Source organism: Pleurodeles waltl, chromosome 2_2 (assembly GCF_031143425.1).
Source record: "Pleurodeles waltl isolate 20211129_DDA chromosome 2_2, aPleWal1.hap1.20221129, whole genome shotgun sequence".
NCBI lineage: Eukaryota > Metazoa > Chordata > Amphibia > Caudata > Salamandridae > Pleurodeles > Pleurodeles waltl.
Window position 1 is genome coordinate 1177597199 of NC_090439.1, and position 22842 is coordinate 1177620040.

A 22842-nucleotide genomic window follows, 5' to 3' on the forward strand; every position below is an offset into this window, starting at 1 on the left:
TGGTACCTAGGTAGAGTGTGCTGCCGTAGTCCAGTTGGCTGGTGATGACGGTCAGCGTCACTGTCTTCCTCATGCTAATGGGGAGCCACTTAAAGATCTTGCAGAGCATGCAGAGCATGTGGAAGCAGGCTGCGGAAATTGAGTTGACCTGGCATTTCATGGAGAGTTCGCTGTCGAGAAAGATGCTGAGGTTTCTTGGTGCGCGAGTGGGTCCGAGCTCTGATGGCCACTGGAGTCATTCCAGAGGTTTGAGTGTCTGTTGAAGATCAGAACCTCTGTGTTTGTGGGGTCTGTTGAGAGCGAGAGGACGAGCTGTGTGTTGTCAGCCTAGGAGATGATGTTGATGTTGTGCGATTTCACAATGTTTGTGAGTGGTGTCATGTAGACGTTGAAGAGTGTTAAGCTTGGAGAGGAGCTTTGGGGGACACTGCAGATCGTGTGCTTGACCTGTGAGGTAAAATGGGGATGTGGACTCTCTGGGTGCCTCCCGTGAGGAAGGATGCCATCCATCTGAGCGCATCATCTGTGATCCCAATCTGGCATAGTCTATTGTCTCCTTCATTCCGTCTCCTGTTCTTCCCTACTCCTCCACGTGAGAAAGTGTCTGCGCATTGTAATCCATGTCTGATACTGTAGTGCAATGATGGTTTATGCACTGTGAGAATGTTTTTTAAATTTTGGGCACTACTGCTGTCACCCCCAAGAGCTGTGTGTTTTGGACTCAGCTACCCAGCCCGATTCTCACATAGACTCCTGCCAAACTGTAGTATGCAGTCTTCTCCAGACAGCGCACACAGCAACTGAAAGCACCTCCCTCTTCCCAGCCCTCTTTCCTGAGGCCACTTGATCACTAGACTGCAGGCTTCAGACAACACAGGCCACAAAGCTCAGAATTGCTCACTCACAATGATGCTACTGAATTGCAATTGTCACAACTAGGCCACACAAAGTGAGAGGCTGTGTGGACTCTCACATGGTCTTGCATTTGCACTGGCATAATTTCTCGAACATTTGTAATACTCCTTGGGGAGACCTGCCATCACTGACTCTGTCAGCCTTAACCCTTTGACCTGCTGATGGTGTTTCTAGTACCACCCTCATTTTTGTCTACATATTTGTACCTTTTTTGAGTAAATTGTGTGCTCCTGCCTGGGTTTGAATGATCTAAAATATGAAACAAGGAATGGCAAAGCCAATAGGTCTGACAATGACCAGCCTTTTGGCTCTTTCAATGTTTTCATTTTGTCATGTTTGCTGCAAAATGTTATGTTAGGGAACCTGCCAGGCACACACTAATTTAAAAAAAAAAACATTGACTGAAGCAAAAATATTTTTAGTTTCACAAGGCACACATTGCCCTCGTATACCCTGACTCTTAAGGGAATTATTTTGTGTGTGGGTGTGCTTCTTGTGAAAGGGAGGAATGCTTTCACTAACAGTGAAGTTAGTCAATGGCTGAGGTGGGCTGACCCACTGCCCCAAGCTGTATTCATAATGGATGGATAAAAAATATGATTGGCCCAATAACAGACCAATACTTGAAGAGGGCTGGCTTGGCTGATGGCCTCAATAATTAAATAAATTTTAGTAAAACTCACAAGGTCTAAGCTAACACCAGACTTAAAAATAGAGCTGTGAGTAAGGGAGGCTTCCTGCATTGTACTCGGATTATATTGTGATAGCAGGGAATCCTATTAGAGACAAGGGCACTGTTATGAATGCAAACTATCCCAAAGTGAAGTTAGTGGGCTTTGTGGTTAAGTTTCTTAATTTAAAGTTCACGTGCAGGTCTTCAGGATAGGTGGCTATCTAATAAGCTTTCCCAACCATTCTTCCTAAATATATCAGCAGTTTTCTGAGGGATTGTCAGGTTTCAAAACCACTAAATAGCATTCTGTTGACATAATTTGAAATGATAGCTTTGTCCCAACAATAAAGCATAGGAAATCACATAAATTGGGATTTAGATAAAAAGAAAACTATAATGTGGCTTCTGATCCACAAGTCTGATTTACGAATTTTCTATTTGCAAAATGTGGTCTCCATTTGCACACCATCTTTTAACAAATGAAATTAATTTTGCAAACCAACCTACATACTAATAGGTCGGTTCAATAAATTAAGATTAATCATGGGCCACAATTTGACCCACCTCATTAATATGCATAAGCAGGTCTCACTTAAAACCCACCACAATTGGCTACAGTCAGAGAAAATGAGTATGCAAATTCAGCTAATTATAATTGACTGTGTCAACCTACCTATAAGTCCCTAGTATATGGTGGGGCATGTAGGTTTAGGGACCCCAGCATAGCTAGTGCACCCATAGGTGCACTGCTGTGGTGTCCAGTGTCATTTTAAAGGCAGGCCTGCCTTGCTGGCTGCTTTTAAATTAAAGTTAATCCCAAATTTGACTTTGGAATTCAAAGCACTTTCAAAGTCCTAAACTACCTTATCTTTACATATAAGTCAACCCTAAGGTCTGACCTAAGTTCCCCAAGGGTTGGATGAAGTGTAAATATAAGCAGGGACATTATGAAGGATGTTTTATAAGCCCTGGTGAGGGAAAAATAGCCATATTTGTTTTCCCTATTGTAGTGAATGGGCTCCATAGGCTAATATGGGTAGACTTTATTTAAAATTAATAAAGTTAAATTTTCCCTAGGAAGGAGATGACACTATCAAGTTTAGTATCACATTAAATGTTATACTAAATCTACAATTTGAATTTAAAATATAACTAGCACAGGAAAAGAATAGTATAACTCTTTCTGCAAGTTGTTCAATTCAGTCCTGTAGTGCCCTTTTCTAATTGGTCAACCTCTGGCAGCCTGAGCCAGGCTGCCTTAATGAGATGTGAAGTGGCCTGGGCTGAGCCAAAGGAAGAATTTGGTGGGAGGAGAACTGCTACAGCAGATGGCAGAGCAGGAAAAAGGTAGAGTGGCCAAAATGGTTTTCAAAGGAGGGAAAGCCACCTGTGACAGAAACTAGACCTCCTCTATTTCATACCCCCCCCCAGACAAACAGGAACCCTCTGATTCGATGAGGAGAAGGACTAGCAAGGTGTGTGTTAGTGAAACTTAGTCACACCAGTGTGTGGACTCGGCCAGATCTAAAGTCCAAGGAGAAATGTTTGCCATCTTGGATTTTAGAGAATGTTGCTTTCTGGGATTGATTTTTGCCACACTTCAGAGGAAGTGGTCCCCCCAGAGGGATGCACCCTGACTCCCATTGGACAGGAGCTCTTCCCTCCTTATCAACATAGGAACAAGAATATGGCAGAGCTGCCCCACAATCATATCCCTGCTAGAAGAAGATACTGGATAAGAAAGACTGCCCTGCTGGTCCCCTGGCCTGCACCTAGACCCTGCACTCACAAGGACTGCACCAGCTGCACACTTTGAGCTTCACAAGAAAAGGACTTTCCCTGCTTCTGTAACTCCAGGTACAAAGGAGCTGATCAGAGTCCCCTGCATCAAGTCCTGCAAGAAGAGCCCAGCTGACCAGTGTCCAGTGGCCATTTGAAGATTCTGAGCAGGTGCACTCTGGGAACTGTAGTCCCAACTTCCAAGGAGCACCTCAGAGCTTCTGGAACCTTGAACCAAGTTGTGGCCACCACAAGATCCTAAAAAGGACTTCTGGAAGACTATCAAGAAGTTTGGAGAAGTTTGGAACAACTTTGGAAAAAAGCTTCATAAGTGGACGGACTTGAGGTCCTGAGGCAAGGAACCTACCTTCAACAGTGACCCGGCCTGATTTTCAGGTTTGTCTCGCTGAATGCTCTGGAGCTCCAGGATTCGACCAGGACCTCGCTGAAAGTCAATCTGACGACATTGTATCAAAATCAGCTTGCTGTGGAGGACCGCTCACCATCAAGGAAGAAAAGCTCCAGGAAAATTTAGATGTGTAAAGGTAACATTTTGACCAAGGCCTCCCACTCAGTGTATTCAAGCAGGGCTCCATCACGATAGGCCTCAATTTTTGACTTTGCCCCGGTCAAGCATGACCAGATGACCCCAGTTGGCTCTTTTGGTTTCTAGGTGCTAGGAAGCACATTTTCTTATTTAAACTTTAAAAATTCATATCTCTAGTTCCCTATTTTGGAGTTTTATCATTTTGGTGTCATCTTAAAGATACAAATATTCTTTATGTTCCTAAATTGGTGTTGGATTTTTATTGTGTGTTGTGTTTTACTTATTTACTGTTTTGTTGGTATTAAATGCTTTACACATTTGTCTCTTAAGTTAAGCCTAACTGCTTGAAATCTTGACTGGACTTAGTGGGGTTTGTGGCCTATTGCTAAGTGTAGGTACCTACCTGCCCTTGCCAATAATCCACTTTACAACATCTTTGGTGCGCAGTGGTGGGATCCAGAACTTGTGTTTAATATCACCATACAGAATTTAAGTGAAGCAAGTTAAAAATCCTCTAAATTGACTACGAACACATTTTTTTTTGATTTTTCGAATTTGAACTAAATATTTATTAATTCCTTCATTGTTGATTTTTCTAAATTGTTCTGATCAATTGGTGGCAACATTTTTTGTAGTGACCTAAAACTAGGGATACCATGAAGCTTGATCTGGCAAGTCTACCCACGCTCACTGTAGCTAATCTTAGGGTGTTGCGCAGAAACAGGGGATTGCTTCATGCTAACAACCTTGGGAAGGCTCTGGTGATTCATGGGGTCATTATGAACATGGCGGTAAACACCGTCGACCGCTGTGTTGACAGTGAAAAGTAGTCTGCCATTGGCGGTGAGCAGAAACCCGCCATTTAAAGATTCCAAAAACAGAAATCGCCAAAACTACTGTTTCCACTAGCCACCGCCAGGGACTTGTCAGTGGAAAGCCTGCACACCCCACCCTGCCACTGCCGAGCACACAAATCCCCGCCCTTCAAATAATGATGCACAAATCACTGCAGCGGATAGTGGATGCCGAATTACCATTGGCGGTACAGACCGCCACAGCCAGCAATGGGACCCAACAGCAAGAAATGCACACATTGGCAACTTTGAAACACACACACCTGACACACCTCCACAATACCATAAAACACTCACAGACACAACCCACAATCCTTTGCATCGCCAATAGGAGAAGCCAGACTGACAACCCTGCAAGCAGAAACTGAACGCCATGTCACACAACTCACACACCCAACCACACAACAGCACCTCACCAACATCCACACAACACCCCACCCACAACACACACCATGGCACCCCTGACGCACCCATGCTTCACAGAAAGGGAGCTAATAACAATGGTGGACAAGATACTCAAGGTCGAGCCACAAATCTTCAGGGCAGAGGTCCAGCACACACCCATCGCCAGGAAGATGGAGTTATGGCAGACAATAGTCAACAAGGTCAATGCAGTGGGCAACCATCCACGCACGAGGGACGACATTCGCAAGCGATGGAACGACTTGTGTGGGAAGGTGAGGTCTATGGCATCGAGGCACAACATTGAGGTCCAGAAGACTGGGGGGGACCCCCACCAACACCCCCTGAATACACCAACTGGGAAGAAAAGGTACTGACCATCTTGCACCCTGAGGGCCTCACTGGACTCACTTGAGGAATTGACTTGAGTAAGTCATCTACAATTACCCCATGTCCACCTCACCTGTAATGCATGCACCACCTCACCCCTCCAACCACCACCAGGATCACACCTCACCCTGGCCCCAATCACTACACCCAGTCACCCTGCATGCTCACAAACCCACTAACAGGACCACATCCCTCCCTCACTGCATAACTACCCACTCCTGCAAGGTACCACAATAGCACTACGCCACCCACAATGCACCACCACATCCCATGTTAAATGCAATGGCAACCTCACAAAATGACCCTGCATGGCCCAACAGTGGAAAACCTGCACAAAATAGGCCTGTCCTGTGCACCGTCATCCAATTTTGTCAATGTAACATACACGGCTCCCCCCCACAGGCTCCACCACCCATGCCACACTGACGGAAAGGACAAGGAGTGCCAGCACCCCACATGCCGACAGAGGCACCACACAGGACACAGGAGATGGGAACTCTGGACGGTGAGGAATACCCTGGCCTCTCAGACAGTCCTGGACTGCCACCATGCAGCAGCCCTACCCAGGACACTCCTACCACCCAGCCACCAACATTAGCTCTGGCCAAATGACCCCACACCAGTGTATCCATGCCACAGACTGGTGGAACACAAGGATAGAGGCCAAAGTCTCCATCTACCAACAGGCAGGATGACGATGGCCCCAGTACAAGTGGTACCGCCAGAACTGTGCAGGGGGCACAGGCACAGGGGGCTAGGCCCAGTGGGAGGGCATCAGTGGCCCAGGGGGGAGCCCAAAGGATGGATGCTGCAGCCCAGGAGGTGATCTCAGAGGTCCTGGGGGCATACCACCATACCCAAGACAGGATGGGCCAGATCGTGGCCACCCTGGAGCAGAGTCAAAGGCTGCAGATAGCCCAACATCAAGAGGCCATGGAGCAGTGGAAACAGTTCAATGCCACCATGGCCACTATAGCAGGGGTGCTGCAGCACCACTTTTCAACCCAGCCTGAGACCCCCACAAACCAGGAAGCCCCTACCACAGCCCAGGACACTGACCAGCCATCAACAGCAGCAGCAATTGGACTGGTGTCACTGTCTAAGGACACACAGGAGACCAGCATCCCTACCTGTACAGCCCAACACCAGACACTCAAACGGTCCCTCAGACCCAGAGATGGCACTGGCGCACCTGCCAAGACCAAGGCACGGTCAAAGAAGTTACTATGACAGGAACTGTCTCCCAAGTGCGCCCCTGTACCACCATCGTCATCGGCCAATAGCAACTCAACAACTCCAAGGTACAGATGGACATATACTCACTGCCACCAATCGCTGAGACCATGCAGCCAGTATGGACATCCACCATCAGCCCACTCCCTATCACTGTAAAGTGCATCCCTGACAACTATGCACCCCAACCACTGGGAGTGGAATTAAGGGGGCACCCCACAAAGAGCACCCCAACCACTGGGAGTGGAATTAAGGGGGCCTTAGGTGTGCCAGCAGTCTTGCCACTGGCTTGGTAGGTCACACAGGAGTGACAAAACTCATTGGTGTCCTCTCACATATGAGGCCAGTGAAACAATGGAACCAGTCTGTCCCAAGTTTTACTTTGGCCCAAATGCCCAGCAAAAGGAATATCATGAGCCAAAGTCAGAAGAAACTCCCTATACTGCAAAGGGATGACCAATCTTCTGGCAGCTCCAGGATTAGGGTCCCTTGACTCAGTATAGAGCAGGTTGTCTTCCCAATAGACTTTATGGCTATCAGTGATATCCCCATTCTGCTGTTTGACAGCTTGCTGTCTTAAACCCTCTAGTGTGGGACAGGTCTGCTGTGCCACACTCAGCTCTTCCCTAGCAGGTCCCCCTGCACCCAAAAGCTCAGCAGTGTCTGCTGCCAGCTCATCTGGTGTAGGTTCTGCATAGGGAGAGGATTCCTCTTCCTCAAAAGGGGAATCTTCTGGAGTGGGAGGGATAGTGGGCAAGGATTTACCCTCACTACCCCTAGCTTTTGGGAGCACTTGGTCCATTGCTCCAGGATCCAAGTTTCCCTGCAGAATCCCCCTATCACTACTTCTGTTCTCTTTGGGGGCAGTAGGTGCACTTTACACCTACCTTTCAGGGTCTTGGGGTAGACTATTTTTCTAACCCTCACTGTTTTCTTACAGTCCCAGCAACCCTCTACAAGCTCACATAGGTTTGGGGTCCATTTGTGGTTCGCATTCCACTTTTGGAGTATATGGTTTGTGTTGCCCCTATACCTATGTGCTCCTATTGCAATCTACTGTAACTTTACACTGCTTGCATTACTTTTCTTGCTATTACCTGCATAATTTTGGTTTGTGTACATATATCTTGTGTATATATCTTAACCTCATACTGAGGGTACTCACTGAGATACTTTTGGCATATTGTCATAAAAATAAAGTACCTTTACTTTTAGTAACTCTGGGCCTGATTCTAACTTTGGAGGACGGTGTTAAACCGTCCCAAAAGTGGTGGATATACCACCTACCGTATTACGAGTTCCATAGGATATAATGGACTCGTAATACGGTAGGTGGTATATCCGCCACTTTTGGGACGGTTTAACACCGTCCTCCAAAGTTAGAATCAGGCCCTCTGTGTATTGTGTTTTCTTATGATACTGTGCATGTGACACCAGTGGTATAGTAGGAGCTTTACATGTCTCCTAGTTCAGCCTAAGCTGCTTTGCCATAGCTATCTTAGAATCTTTTCCACAGTGGGTTTCCCAAAAGAGGTTACATCAGGCAGGAGTTCCAACTTCATGTCTGCATACTTGAAAGCAATGTGGAAGGAATGTGGTGTAACATACAAATTCACCACTCCTTATCATCCACAGACTAATGGACTGGCTCAAAGGTATGATAATGGGACTCGCTGAAAAACTCAGGAGGAGATGGGATGTCCTGTTACCTTGCCTCCTTTTTGCTTACAGGGAGGTACCCCAGAAAGGAGTGGGCTTCAGCCCCTTTGAACTCTTCTTTGCACACCCGGTAAGAGGTCCACTAACACTTGTGAAGGAGGGTTGGGAACAACCTTTAAAAGCTCCAAAGCAAGACATTGTGGTCTGTGTTCTTGGCCTAAGATCCAGAATGGCTGAGTACATGAAAAAGGCAAGTAAAAACCTTCAGGCCAGCCAAGAGCTCCAAAAGCAATGGCATGACCAGAAGGCTGTCCTAACCCAGTACCATCCAGGACAGAAGGTGTGGGTATTGGAGCTTGTGGCCCCAAGAGCACTCCAGGACAAATGGGGTGAACGCCATCTCATTGTTGAAAAGAAAGATGAAGTCACCTACTTGGTAGACCTGGGCACTGCCAGGAGTCCCCTTAAGGTGCTCCATGTCAATCGCTTGAAACCTTACTATGACAGGGCTGACTTAACCCTTCTCATGGCAAATTAGGGGTAGGAGGAAGAGAATGACTCTCTCCCTGACCTCTTCTCCACCACTGAAGCTGATGGCTTAGTGGAGGGAGTGGTGCTTGCAGATCGCCTTACTGCTGAGCAGAAGGACAACTGTATAAATCTCCTAGGCCAATTCTCTGACCTCTTCTCACTGATACCAGGTACAAATACCTGGTGTGAGCACACAATCAATACTGGAGACAGTTTACCTGTCAAAAGTAAGATTTATAGGCAGCCTGACCATGTCAGAGATTGCATAAAACAAGAGGTACAGAAAATGTCGGATCTGGGAGTGATTGAGCCTTCTGAGAACCCTTGGGCTAGCCCAGTGTTGCTTGTCCCAAAACCTCACATTAAAGATGATAAAAAGGAAATTAGGTTTTGTGTTGACTATAGGGGTCTCAATCAAGTAACCAAAACTGATGCTCACCCTATTCCCAGGGAAGATTAGCTGATAGATACACTGGCTTCTTGTAGCGCCTAATCCTGCTGGCTTTCTCGACTGTTTCCTGGTGGTGCATGGTCTGGGGGCTGTCTGCCTTCACCCTGCACTGGAAGCCAAGAAGAAATCTCCCGTGGGTCGACAGAATCTTCCCCCTGCTAACGCAGGCACCAAACTTCTGCTTCACCGGTCCTCTGGGTCGCCTCTCATCGTGGCGAGTTTGGTCCCTGGAACACAAGAGCTGGATCCAAGTGACCCCGACAGTCCAGTGGTCCATCTGTCCAAATTTGGTGGAGGTAAGTCCTTGCCTCCCCACGCCAGACAGTAGTCCTGTGTACTGCATGAACTGCAGCTGCTAGGGCTTCTGTGCACTTTTGCAAGGAATCCTTTGTGCACAGCGCAGCCCAGGTCCCCAGCACTCTGTCCTGCATTGCCCAACTCACTGAGTTGGACTCCGACTTCGTGGGACTCCCTTTTGTTGTGCTGAGTCGACCGTTGTGCTCAGATCTTCTGAATGCCTGTTCAGGTGCTTCTGCGGGTGCATCCTGCTTCTGTGTGGGCTCTCTGTATTGCTGAGCGCCCTCTCTGTCTCCCCCTCCAAGGGGCGACCTCTTGGTCCTTCCTGGGCCCTGACAGCACCCAAAACCTTCAACTGTGACTCTTGCAGGTAGCAAGGCTAGTTTGCAGTTTTTTGGCGTGGAAACAACTCTGCATCCTCTAGCACGCCATGGGACATCTTTTGACCAAAGGAGAAGTTCCTGGCATCTTCCGTTGTTGCAGAATGTTCAGCTTCTTCCCCCCGGAGGCAGCCATTTTGCACATTCATCCGGGGTTTAGTAGGCCCCTGCCCCCCGGACACTTTTGTGACTCTTGGACTTGGTCCCCTTCCTTTGCAGGTCCTCAGGTCCAGGAATCCGTCTTCAGTGATTTGCAGTCAGTTGTTGTCTTTGCAGAATATACTATCATGACTTTAGTATGTTCCTTGGTAGTAGGGTAACTTTACTCCTACTTTTCAGGGTCCTGGGGTGGGGTATCTTGGCCACCCTTACTGTTTTCTTACACTCCCAGCGACCCTCTACACACTACACTGGGCTGGGGACCCTAACTGGTTTGCATTCCACTTTCTTAGTATAAGGTTTGTGTTGGCCCTAGGCCTATTGCATTCTATTGTATTCTACAGTGGTTGCACTACTTTTACTTACCTGATTTTGGTTTGTGTGTATATTGTGTGTATTTCACTTACCTCCTATGGGGGTATATCCTCTGAGATATTTCTGACACATTGTCACTAAAATAAAGTACCTTTATTTTTAGTAAATTTGAGTATTGTGATTCTTATGATATAGTGCTATATGATATAAGTGGTATAGTAGGAGCTTTGCATGTCTCCTAGTTCAGCCTAAGCTGCTCTGCTATACCTACCTTTATCAGCCTAAGCTGCTAGAACAATACTAATCCACTAATAAGGGATAACTGGACCTGGCACAAGGTGTAAGTACCATCAGGTACCCACTAAAAGCCAGGCCAGCCTCCTACACTTATCTGCTCCTAAATATAAGATGCTGCCATAATCAATTTTTTTAGAGAATTAAGGCTTTCACCACAGTTTTTTGAGCAGGTGGTGGCATAAAGTCAATGATCTTTTTGACCCATCTCAGCACCCCAAAGCACATAGAGGCCACCGTGGCTACTTGAGGCTTCATAGATAGCTTCTCATCCAGTTACAAAAGCCAAGGTTCTTAACCATTGATGACACTACAGGGAGGGTTCCGAGCAATTCTGGCCAAGTAAAGATCATGCTCAGGCATAATATCAGTGCTGTAACCCTGAGCTGACGACAATGAAAAATAATTTGCCTATCATCAGTATATGAGAACAGCCTTCCACATTTACATGTCCGCTAGTGGGCGTTTGTAAATGTTGAAGAGCATCGGGCCAAGAGCTGAGCCCTGGGGAACGCCAGAGGAAAGAGCGGATCTAGCACTGGCTGAGAATAACTGGAAGGAACGACCATTCAAAAATTACATCATCCAGGCCAGGGCTTTGCCCTTCAGACCCAAATGCTGTATTTATTTTTCTCCTGAGGCGTAATGGCCCACATTGAACCTCTTGTTACTAGGATTTTGTTGCACACAGTATCTTACCTTATGGGACACAACCACTTGTCATAAGCTAACTTTCTTTTGCACAGAGGGCGACTAGCTGATTTACTTCATTGGTTTTCTATTTCACTGTGAGAGAAGAAAACATTTGTCAGTTTATCCCTATAGTCAGACCTCCTGAGATGTCACATATCCCTTGTGTGAAGTGTCACTGGCTTCTTTCCTTCATTGTTCACCTTCTCATCCATTCTATCCTACTTTTCCAGCCTGGAGTCTGACCTGCTGGCTAACCTCTTTGCAATTCAGCAAGTTTTCTTTCTTTTTACTCCATCGTTTTGAATTTGAATTCAACCAATTGCACATTTATTTGAACACTTTTCATTCATTTGCTCATACTCTTAGGGCCTCATTTACAAGGGCTTTGCGTCACGGTTGTGTCATATATTTTGTGGGTGATGCAGCGGGGCACTAGAAGTGCCCCAGATGTGCAAACAGATGCTCGGAGCAGTGTACAATTGATGCAGGACTTTTCTCTATGGGGCCTCCTCGCACTGCGGGAGTAGCAACATTTTTTTACACTAATACAGCAATGCTTGAGTTTAGCGCCAACAGATGTGTCAGGATTTCTGACAGATCTGTGTAAATGTGCGCCATGGAGCTCTGTATTGTAAACACAGCGTGTCCATGCCATAGCTAGGGGATCGCAGGGCAGTGCAAAAAATCTGATGCAGCTGGGCTGATGCATCGTAATTTTGTAAATTGTTTGTTTAAGGGGCTGAAACATCATGGGGTTAACAGGATGATATATTGTTAGAAAATCACTTAGATGCACAACAAAAGATGTACTTTGTCTACGTCACATTTTGATTTATCCTATTAACCATTTTTTATATATTTGTTTTTATTCATGTCATGTCACTGTGTGATCACTGGAGCCCTTGGGAACCTTAGTGAAATACACTGAATATTTTATATATGCTTATTGCTTAATATATGGGCATTTGTCAACTATCATTTAAGCTATTTCTTCACTTCAGTTATGAATTAGCAAAAATGTTTTGATGTAGACAATTTCATTGTCTTTGGTGAGTGTTAGACCTGAGAGCCTTAGTGTGATGTTCCCCCAAATGTTCGCCTCCTTGCCTTACATTTTTGTTGGCTTTTGGACTCTGAGAACTTTACATCTGCTGATCAGTACTAAAGGGCAGGTGCTCAATCTCCCCTGAATATGGTAACATTAGTGAATACACAATTGGAACATTTAATTTACTTATAATTTCCTTGCAAAGTGGTATAACATATACCCAGAGCCTGTAAATGTAATGCTACTAGAGTGCCTGCAGAACTGATAGTGCCACCCATTCCAGTAGCCCTTAAACACGTCTCAGGCCTGCCATTGCAGAGCCAGTGCGTGCAGTTTCACCGCCACTGCCACTTGGCATTTAAAATCCATTGCCAAGCCTTAAACCCCCTTTTATTACATATAAATCACCCCTAAGAACCCTAGGTGGCCTTTAGGGCAGGGTGCTATGTAAGTAAAAGGTAGGATATATACTTTTAAGTTGACATGTCCTGGTAGTGAAAAATACACAAAGTTGTTTTTCACTACTGTAAGGCCTACTCTTCTCATAGGCCAGCATTGGCAATTCCTTAATACACCTTGAAGCTGTAATTTCTGATCAGAAAGGAGTAGTTTTTTCATGCTTCATATCTTTGGAATGCTAATGATAAATCCCTTTTACTAAAAAAAAGTTAGATTTAACATTATTAATTTACAATTGCCACTTTCAGAAAGTAGCCATTTCTCCTTTCTAACTGCTCTGTGTTCCTTACAGCCTGTCTCCAAAACACGTCTGGAGTAAGTGACAACTACACTTTGTGCATTCTCTCTAGATAGCCACAAAGACAGGAAGGGTGGGCGTGGCAGAGAATTCATCTGCATTCTGCTAGCTGTTCTTGGTCAGGAAGAGATGGGGAGCTGACACTTACACTTCAATAAGAAGTGTCCTCTGTCCCACACAAAGGGCTGATTACCCCAAACTGATAGTCTGGAGTCAGGGCTAGGATGACAGACGAAAGTGTGCACTTCAAGGAACTGCTTTGAATTCACCCCTACTGCAAAGCCACATTTGGGTATCAGTACTGGGGCTCTGACCTTATCAAGACAGTACACTACTGGACCTGTGAAGAAGTCTGCCAGGAGTAAGGACTGCTGTGCTACAAGGATTGTCACTCTGCTTGACTGACTGTTCTGAGGGACTGTTTCACTGCTTTGCTGAACTGCCCCCAAAGGCGTGCTGATCTCGGCCCTGCTGAGGACAAGGCCTGGACCCATCTCACTTGAACCCAGAGTCCAAGGGTTTAGTGGCTTGTATCCTGTTTTTGAGGTCTCAGGGTCATTAAAGACTTCCTACAACTTTGCTTCTGCTACAGATCTCTGTCATCTGTGAGTCCTCCCTTTCCTGAGGTCCAGTCCTGGGCCTCAGAAGTGGGTTTTGCTGTTGTTTTTTTCTGTAAGAATTAAAGCATCCAGGCTGTTGCACAACTCAGAACAAACACAGCACTGATTTGAGGACATCGTTGCGAGGCTCGATGCCGACGCATCTACCTGACTGAGTGGATCGGAACCGATGCACTGGGTCTTCAACTCTGATGCTTGCTCCATCCAAGGTATTCTTTCATCAGGCTATGCGTCAGACCTGTAGCCGGCCTGCCCTCCATCTCGGACCTATTTTGATCTCTAGTAACCTTTTAGTGCTATTGACTTCTAAGCACTGTTATCGAATATCTCATATGTTGACATCTACTGATTGGATTTTTGTTGTTTCGTCTTGCTTTACTCAGATAAAAATTCTCTATTTTTCTAAACTGTGGGGCGTCTTTTGTTGTGTTTTCATTGTGTTGCTGTCTGTCTGTGTTGCACAAATACTTTACACATTGCCTCTGTAGATAAGCCTGACTGCTCTGTTCCACGTTACCACAGAGTTAGAACAGGTTATCTCTAAGGTGCTTATTTAAAAGCCCTGTACACCAGCGGAGTGTCACTTTTTTGACGCTCAGGTGGTGCACAGTGAAGACCCATGTAGGAAAGTACCATCTTGCCTGGCATGTTACCCCCATTTTTCTTGTATATATGTTTGTTTTTGCCTGTGTCACTGGGATCCTGCTAGCCTGGACCCCAGTGCTCATAAAGTGTGCCCTGTATGTGTTCCCTGTGTGGTGCCTAACTGTATCACTGAGGCTCTGCTAACCAGAACCTCAGTGTTTATGCTCTCTCTGCTTTTAAAATTGTCACTGCAGGCTAGTGACCAATTTTACCAATTCTGATTGGCACACTGGAACACACTTATAATTCCCTAGTATATGGTACCTAGGTACCCAGGGTATTTGGGTTCCAGGAGATCCCTATGGGCTGCAGCATTTCTTTTGCCACCCATAGGGAACTCAGACAATTCTTACACAGGACTGACACTGCAGCCTGAGTGAAATAACATCCACGTCATTTCACAGCCATTTTACACTGCACTTAAGTAACTTATAAATCACTTATATGTCTAACCCTCACTTAGTGAAGGTTAGGTGCAAAGGTACTTAGTGTGAGGGCACCCTGGCACTAGCCAAGGTGCCCCCACATTGTTCAGGGCAATTTCCCCGGACTTTGTGAGTGCGGGGACACCATTACATGTGTGCACTACATATAGGTCAATACCTATATGTAGCGTCACAGTGGTAACTCCGAACATGGCCATGTAACATGTCTAGGATCATGGAATTGTCCCCCAATACCATTCTGGTATTGGGAGGATAATTTCATGCATCCCCGGGTCTCCAGCATAGAGCCTGGGTACTGCCAAAGTAACTTTCTGGGGTTTTCTGTGCAGCTACCGCTGCTGCCAACCCTCAGACAGGTTTCTGCCCCCCTGGGGCCTGGGCAGCCCAGCCCCAGGAAGGCAGAACAAAGGATTTCCTCTGAGAGAGGGTGTTACACCCTCTCCCTTTGGAAATAGGTGTGAAGGGCTTGGAGGAGTAGCCTCTCCTGGCCTCTGGAAAGGCTTTGAAGGGCACAGATGGTGTCCTCCTTGCATAAGCCAGTCTACACCAGTTCAGGGATCCCCCAGCCCTGCTCTGGCGCAAAACTGGAAAAAGAAAAGGGGAGTGACCACTCCCCTGACCAGCACCTCCCAGGGGAGGTGCCCAGAGCTCCTCCAGTGTGTCCCAGACCTCTGCCATCTTGGATGCAGAGGTGTGAGGGCACATTGGACAGCTCTGAGTGGCCAGTGCCAGCAGGTGGCGTCAGAGACCCCTCCTGATACGTGCTTATCTTTCTCTGTAGCCAATCCTCCTCTGAGGGCTATTTAGTGTCCCTCCTGTGGGTATCTCACCAGATAACGAATGCAAGAGCTCACCAGAGTTCCTGTGCACTTCACTCTTCAACTTCTGCCAAGGATCGACCGCTGACTGCTCCAGGACGCCTGCAAAACCTCAACAAAGTAGCAAGAAGACTACCAGCAACATTGTAGCGCCTCATCCTGCCGGCTTTCTCGACTGTTTCCTGGTGGTGCATGCTCCGAGGGCTGTCTTCCTTCACCCTGCACTGGAAGCCAAGAAGAAATCTCCTGTGGGTCAACGGAATCTTCCCCCTGCCAACGCAGGCACCAAACTTCTGCATCACCGGTCCTCTGGGTCCCCTCTCATCCTGACGTGACGAGCGTGTTTCCTCGAACACAGGAGCTGGGTCCAAGTGTCCCAGACAGTCCAGTGGCCCTTCTGTCCAAATTTGGTGGAGGTAAGTCCTTGCCTCCCCACGCCAGACAGTAATCCTGTGTACTGTGTGAACTGCAGCTGCTAGGGCTTCTGTGCACTTTTGCAAGACTTCCTTCCTGCACAGCCTAACCCAGGTCCCCAGCACTCTGTCCTGCATTGCCCAACTCACTGAGTTGGAGTCCGACTTCGTGGGAGTCCCTTTTGTTGTGCTGAGTCGACCGTCGTGCTCAGATCTTCTGAATGCCTGTTCAGGTGCTTCTGCGGGTGCATCCTGCTTCTGTGTGGGCTCTCTGTATTGCTGAGCTCCCTCTCTGTCTCCTCCTCCAAGGAGCGAGCTCCTGGTCCTTCCTGGGCCCTGACAGCACCCAAAACCTTCAACTGTGACTCTTGCAGCTAGCAAGGCTTGTTTTCAGTTTTTCTGCGTGGAAACAACTCTGCATCCTCTAGCACTCCATGGGACATCTTTTGACCAAAGGAGAAGTTCCTGGCATCTTCCGTCTTTGGCTTGTTCCACCCGGAGGCAGCCCTTTTGCACCTTCATCCGGGGTTTAGTGGGCTCCTACACCCCCCTGGACACTTGTGTGACTCTTGGACTTGGTCCCCTTCCTTTACAGGTCCTCAGGTCCAGGAATCCGTCTTCAGTGCTTTGCAGTCATTTGTTGTCCTTGCAGAATCCCCTATCTCGACTTTACTGTCTTTCTGGGGTAGTAGGGCAACTTTACTCCTTCTTTTCAGGGTCTTGGGTTGGGGTATCTTGGACACCCTTAGTGTTCTCTTACACTTCTAGCGACCCTCTACACACTACACTAGGCCTGGGGTCCATTTGTGGTTTGCATTCCACTTTTGGAGTATATGATTTGTGTTGCCCCTAGGCCTATTTTGCCCTATTGCATTCTATTGTGTTCTACAGTGTTTGCACTACTTTTCTGACTGTTTACTTAACTGATTTTGGCTGTGTGTGTATATTTGGTGTATATTACTTACCTCCTAAGGGAGTATATCCTCTGAGATACTTTTGCCATATTGTCACTAAAATAAAGTACCTTTATTTTTAGTTACTCTGAGTATTGCGTTTTCTTGTGATATAGTGCTAAGTGATATAAGTGGCATGGTAGGAGCTTTACATGTCTCCTAGTTCAGCCTAAGCTGATCTGCTTTAGCTACCTCTATCAGCCTAAGCTGCTAGAACACCTCTAATCTACTAATAAGTGATAACTGGACCTGGCACAAGGTGTAAGTACCACAAGGTACCCACTATAAGGCAGGCCAGCCTCCTACAACCCATATCTATAAGGCCACGCAAAGCCACCCTGCACAGCTTCTCATGGCCTTGTATATATGGTGCAAGGCAACACAGCTCAAGTCGCTACGTTGCCTCTCAATGCGTCAGGGAGGCGTGCCATGGGCATTGCTGTGGGTGTTCCCTCAACACCCATGGCTTTTGACACTGCCCCAGATTTTCAACATAGTGTAAATATGGGGCAGCGGCAAACACGTACGCCTCCCCAGAGTAGGCAAAACAAGGAGAAATGTTTACATTTCTCTTTCTTTTTTTTCCTCTTTCAATATGTGCTGCATTCAGCAGCACACGTAAAACAAGGAAAATGCTTCTTGTGATTGTTCTTGTGCAGGAAGGTGACCTTTCCTGCCCCAAAACTGTCATGCCAACAACACAGATACCCATGCACCGCGGTGCAAGGGTCCCTGTGTTGGCACTTGGTTGCCATATGAGCACCAGCTGAAAAGACAGGAATGCACTGTATCTTGTGGAGAGGGTGCATTCCTGCCCTTTCAAATCGGTATAGGGCAGTGCAGCAAAGTGGCTTGCAGTGCTGCCTCATGCCGATTCTCTATAAATAAGGCCCTAAGTGTGCGTGTAGCTTACCCTGACTAGAGCGGTGGTTCCTGCTTGTGCAGGGTCCATACTTTGCCAACCAGAACCCCTATTTCTAACAGAGAGGATTAATTACATCCTGTAAAAGGAGCAGGGTGACAGCCTAAAAGTTTTGCTTAAACAAATTGAACATGATTGTCCCTCCGTTTTTGATAATAGAATATTCTATGCTCGTTATTGTTTGTGCATGGACAGCATTAGCTTTACTTTAGTGAGTCTGATTCAGGTAAATGACACACTTTGGGCTCATTTACAAGCCAATGGCGCAGGGTAGTGCAGTGCAGCGAGGGACCTCACTGCGCTGCCCCACAGGGAAAGGGCAGAGATGCGTGTGTCTACAAGATACAACACATTTCTGTCCTCTCCCTCTGTGCTGGTGCACAAAAGTCTGCTTAGCACAGACGCATGCCCTCTTACACCATGGTGCAAGGATGCCTACGTCCCAGACAGGATGGTTTCTGTGCAGCAAGGGACACAATGCTGCACTAAAAGGATCCATGGAGGCTTTCTCCTCTTTCTACATGTGCTGCAGAATGCAGCGCACATAGAAAAATTTAAAACAAGGAGAAATAAAGATATTTCTTCTTGTTGCTCCTCCCCTGGGGAGGCATAGGATTTTGATGCATTCCCAGGTTTACAGATTCTTGTAAATCTGATACTGCATCAAAATCCATGGGTGTTGCTTTACAAAGTGGTTTTGCATGGCATTCACACTGCGCCTGGGCTGTAAATAACCCCCTTTGTATTTAGGATCATACTTACAAGTTTCCCTGCACACAAAACTATCACAACATGCGCTTTCATCCTTCTATGTGTGCTGCATAATTCAGCACACATGGAAAGGCGAAAAACAAGGGGATATAAAGGTATTTCTCCTTGTTACACCTCTTCTGAGGGTAGAAAAGGGGAACAGGCTGGGCTGAGCATCAAACAGTTGTGTGAGAATCACTTCACCCTGTAACTCTCTGTCACAGCCTCACAAGGAGATAATCCTAACACACCGGCCTCAATAATTTTTCCTTCACTCTCCCCCTCCCTTACTAACCTAGCCCGAACAAACCCCACAACGCCACTTACCAGTTGTCCTGTTCATGTCTTCTTGGTTTTCCGGGATCTCCACGATAGAGCAAGAGAGAGACGAGACCAGGAGACCACCACAACCTAGGAAGGAAAGAACATAACAAGATATTAACACAAGAAGACCCTAAGGGAAACAACGCCAGGAAAAGAACAGTTGTAGATGTGCACTATACGAACAGTTGTGACTACTACACGTTATTCAATAAAACAAATTCATTTTGGGTAAAACTAGAAGACGGATCCGAGTCTTTTTGTACCGCTGAGCATTCCACAGGCACATTCATAGGTTCATGAAATCTCAAAAATCTTGGAATGTGTCAAATACCATGGCTGTTACATGAGAGCACCCACCGTAATGTCCTTGTCACTCTTCCTTGTCGCAGGGTGATTCAACGAAGCGACTTGCGCTGCATTGCCTCAGTCCATATTTACAAGGCCATGAAAAGCCATGCAGGGTGGCTTTACATACCCTTGTAAATAAGGCCCTGCAGTGTGCACCACAGGAACGTCACTAAAAGTGACTTTCTGGTGGCACAGACAGGCTTGTATATAAGCCCCTTAGTTTCACTTTCTTGATATAAGTGTGTTCCTTGGTGCAGCTCTGCACAGTTTCTTGTCTTTCGGTTTGGTCTTTGTCTTCAAGCGTGGGCACTGTGCTGCCGGTTTGGTAAATGCATTCTGGCTTGTGTTTTCATTGTGGTTTTCCTGTCGGGATTGGAGTTCTGTGGGGGGCAGGCTCCTGCATTCCCATCTGAGAACCTTCCAAGTGAGACAGACGCAAGAATGTTCCCTGGTGTTTTTATCAGGTGAAGAAAGCTACCACAGTGCGAGTGTAGAAAAGTGGAATATTATGCACTGAGGCTGGTTAGGCTTCACTATGTAATATTTTCATGTTACCCCCGAATGGCTTATTTACATGAGGCCTCCACAGACGAAGCATCACTTTTTTAGATGCTCCGGTGGTGCAAGCCTCTCAATCATATCTATGAGGCAACGTAAAGCCACCCTGCGTGGCTTCGCATGGCCTCATAGATATGTAATAAGGCAAGTTTTTACGGGGAGAGCCATACTTCTACTAAAGTCTACACCTTCCATGCCTTAGGGCAGTACCAAAAAAGATGGTCATTGGATTAAACACAACCCTTCCTGACATCAAATGGGGTTCTAGAACACAACAATGGCAGAGAGGCAGGCAGCCATGTACCATGGACCATGCCAGGTCACAATGAATATTAAGCAGGTACAATACAGAAACATTTCCCCAAATGGTGTTTGAAGTCTGATCTGAAAAGCCCTTGACTGGTACCTGTAGCTGTTCCCTAGTAACTACTTTGTGAATGAGCACAAGTGAGATCAGGCCCAAAGGCATCCCTCTTAACGTGTGTTTCTTAATGAATTTCCTGACATAAAAATAAGCAAAAGGGCAGGATTCTGAATGAGGCATGCTGTTAGATACTTCCATGCTCCATGTTCTGCATACCACAATCTGTGACAGCTCTCCAATATGTACGTACCAGGTAAATCAACTGAAGTCTTCTGGGTGAGAGGTAGGTCATGTGTATTACGTAGTATTGTATTTGTTTAAATCTGGCACAAACCGATACCCTCCAAACTTCCTCGTGTATTTGGGACCAGTCATCGGGGGAAAGTGGTTCTTCACTTACTATTCCCCATTTCCTCTCTATTTTTAATTGCTTCACTGGTCTATCCGATCGTAATGCTCAATGTAAGTGTGTCACTAATTTACGCCCCCTCCTGTCTTGGACAATAGATGATGGAGTGTCTGTGTGAGGTCTGAAGCCTCTGGGAATGTTGGTCATAATCGCCTCACCGTTGCCGCTAGTTTTGCATATTGAAAAAACTGTCCCCTCCCTTGCGCAAAAGTTTCCATAGCTTGTTGCAGGGAAATAAACTGCCTGTTCAGATCCAGATCAGCTAGTGTCAAACACCCTCCCCTTTGCCAACGCTCTACTGATATTGAGTTCTGGACCTGTATAAAGGGGGGCAGGAGACATATATCGAGATCATGAGCATGAGGGTTCTTTTGTATAGTTGTCACCCATAGTTCATGGATCCCGGCAGGTCCTCCCTCTCCAACACCTCATTATATACTTCTAGCAGTCTATCTACCACAGTTTCAGAGAACTGGTGATAAAATTCAGCCAGGAGGCCGTCAGGACCTGGAGATTTTGCTGGTTTTAAAGCCGTCATTGCTTCTAAGAGTTCCAATCGATTGATCAGGGTCTCCAGTGACGTGCGAGCCTCTGGCGTCAAACTCAGGAGCGGGATTGTCTGCAGGTAAGTGCGCACTCGCTGATCCACCATCACTCCCTGGTCGTCTGTGTAAACCCTCTGTAGGTGGGACGCAAATATCTTATTAACAGCCTGCTGTGTTTGTACTGGTGTTCCATGGTCATCATGCATTTCTAGGATTGGTTGGGGTTGATGTTCTGTTTTTATTAAGCGTGCCAGTAGACGCCTTGATTTGTCACCCTCCCAGTATCACCAGCTGAGACCGACAGATCGGTTGTGTTTTAAATTAAAAATACTTTGCTGCTTCAAAAATCAACCGTGCAATTTTCAGTCTTCAATGTTAGCCTATTGAAAGAAAACAAGAATGCATTTTCTCCGATAAGTATACAACTTGCAACCCCATCTTCAGGGTTTCAGGCTAGCACTGAGCAAGGTTCAGGTTGGTACCATGTGTGCACCCACAGTGGCACAGAGGCGGGAGTTGGCCTCCTCCACCAGTTGGAGAGGTCTGGGTTGCATTTCAAAGGTGGCAAGGTATTTCAAGCTCCCTGCCCACGTAAGTCTATCCTGCCTGGGAGAGAAGGTCACACCTCTGCCCAGAGCAGGCCTTTGTTCTGAGCCCGCAGGAGCATTGGTTCTCACCTCAAGGGGGCAAAACTCAGTCTAAAGTGGCTGGACTAGCTCTGACTAGGCATTGCTCTACCTAGGAGTTGGTAGGTTTCAAAGGGGCACCTCAAATGTTCCCTCTGAGTGTTTGTATTAATAAATCCACCACTGGATTCAGTGAGGGTTTATTAATGTGAGATGTTTGGCACCAAACATCCCTATTGTCAGTGAGGCCATCATGCAGCTGGGGAAGTGTCCAGCACATGTATTTAAACTGGCTGCACTGTTCCCTTACTATGTCTGAGAATCGACAAAGACATAGCAGGGGCATATCTGCTCATGTAGTTATGCCTTCACATGTAATATAATGCACCCTGTCTTTGGGGCTGGAAGGCCTGCCAGAGGGGTGACTTACATATATTACATGCAGTGTGCAGGGGACAGGGCACACAGGATGAATGCAATGTTGTGTTTTCATTTTAGGTCTGCAACAAAACACACATCCTGTGAAGGCAGCACTGTGCACACTTAGACAAGAGGATCTCTGAGGGTGACAAAATCTGTGCTGCAGCCCTCAGGGGCCTTCCTTTAGTCCCCTTTGCCCTAGGTACCAGGGGTACCATTTACTAGGGACTTACAGTGGCAACTAAAGGGTTGCCAATGGAGAAAATGGCTGTGCAGTTTTACGGAAAGAGATCTGGCACTGGAG

General features: G+C 46.6%; 1 protein-coding gene across 1 annotated transcript in view; it reads right to left on the minus strand.

The window, feature by feature from the left end:
* The window catches only part of LOC138283048 (C-type lectin domain family 2 member L-like), a 733614-nt gene that overhangs the window by 580997 nt on the left and 129775 nt on the right, over window positions 1–22842 (minus strand). Inside the window, exon 2 of the mRNA XM_069221187.1 lies at window positions 19272–19355. Within this exon, the coding sequence (XP_069077288.1) occupies window positions 19272–19287 (16 nt within the window). The 5' untranslated portion in view covers window positions 19288–19355. The remainder of the gene's footprint in view (window positions 1–19271; window positions 19356–22842) is intronic.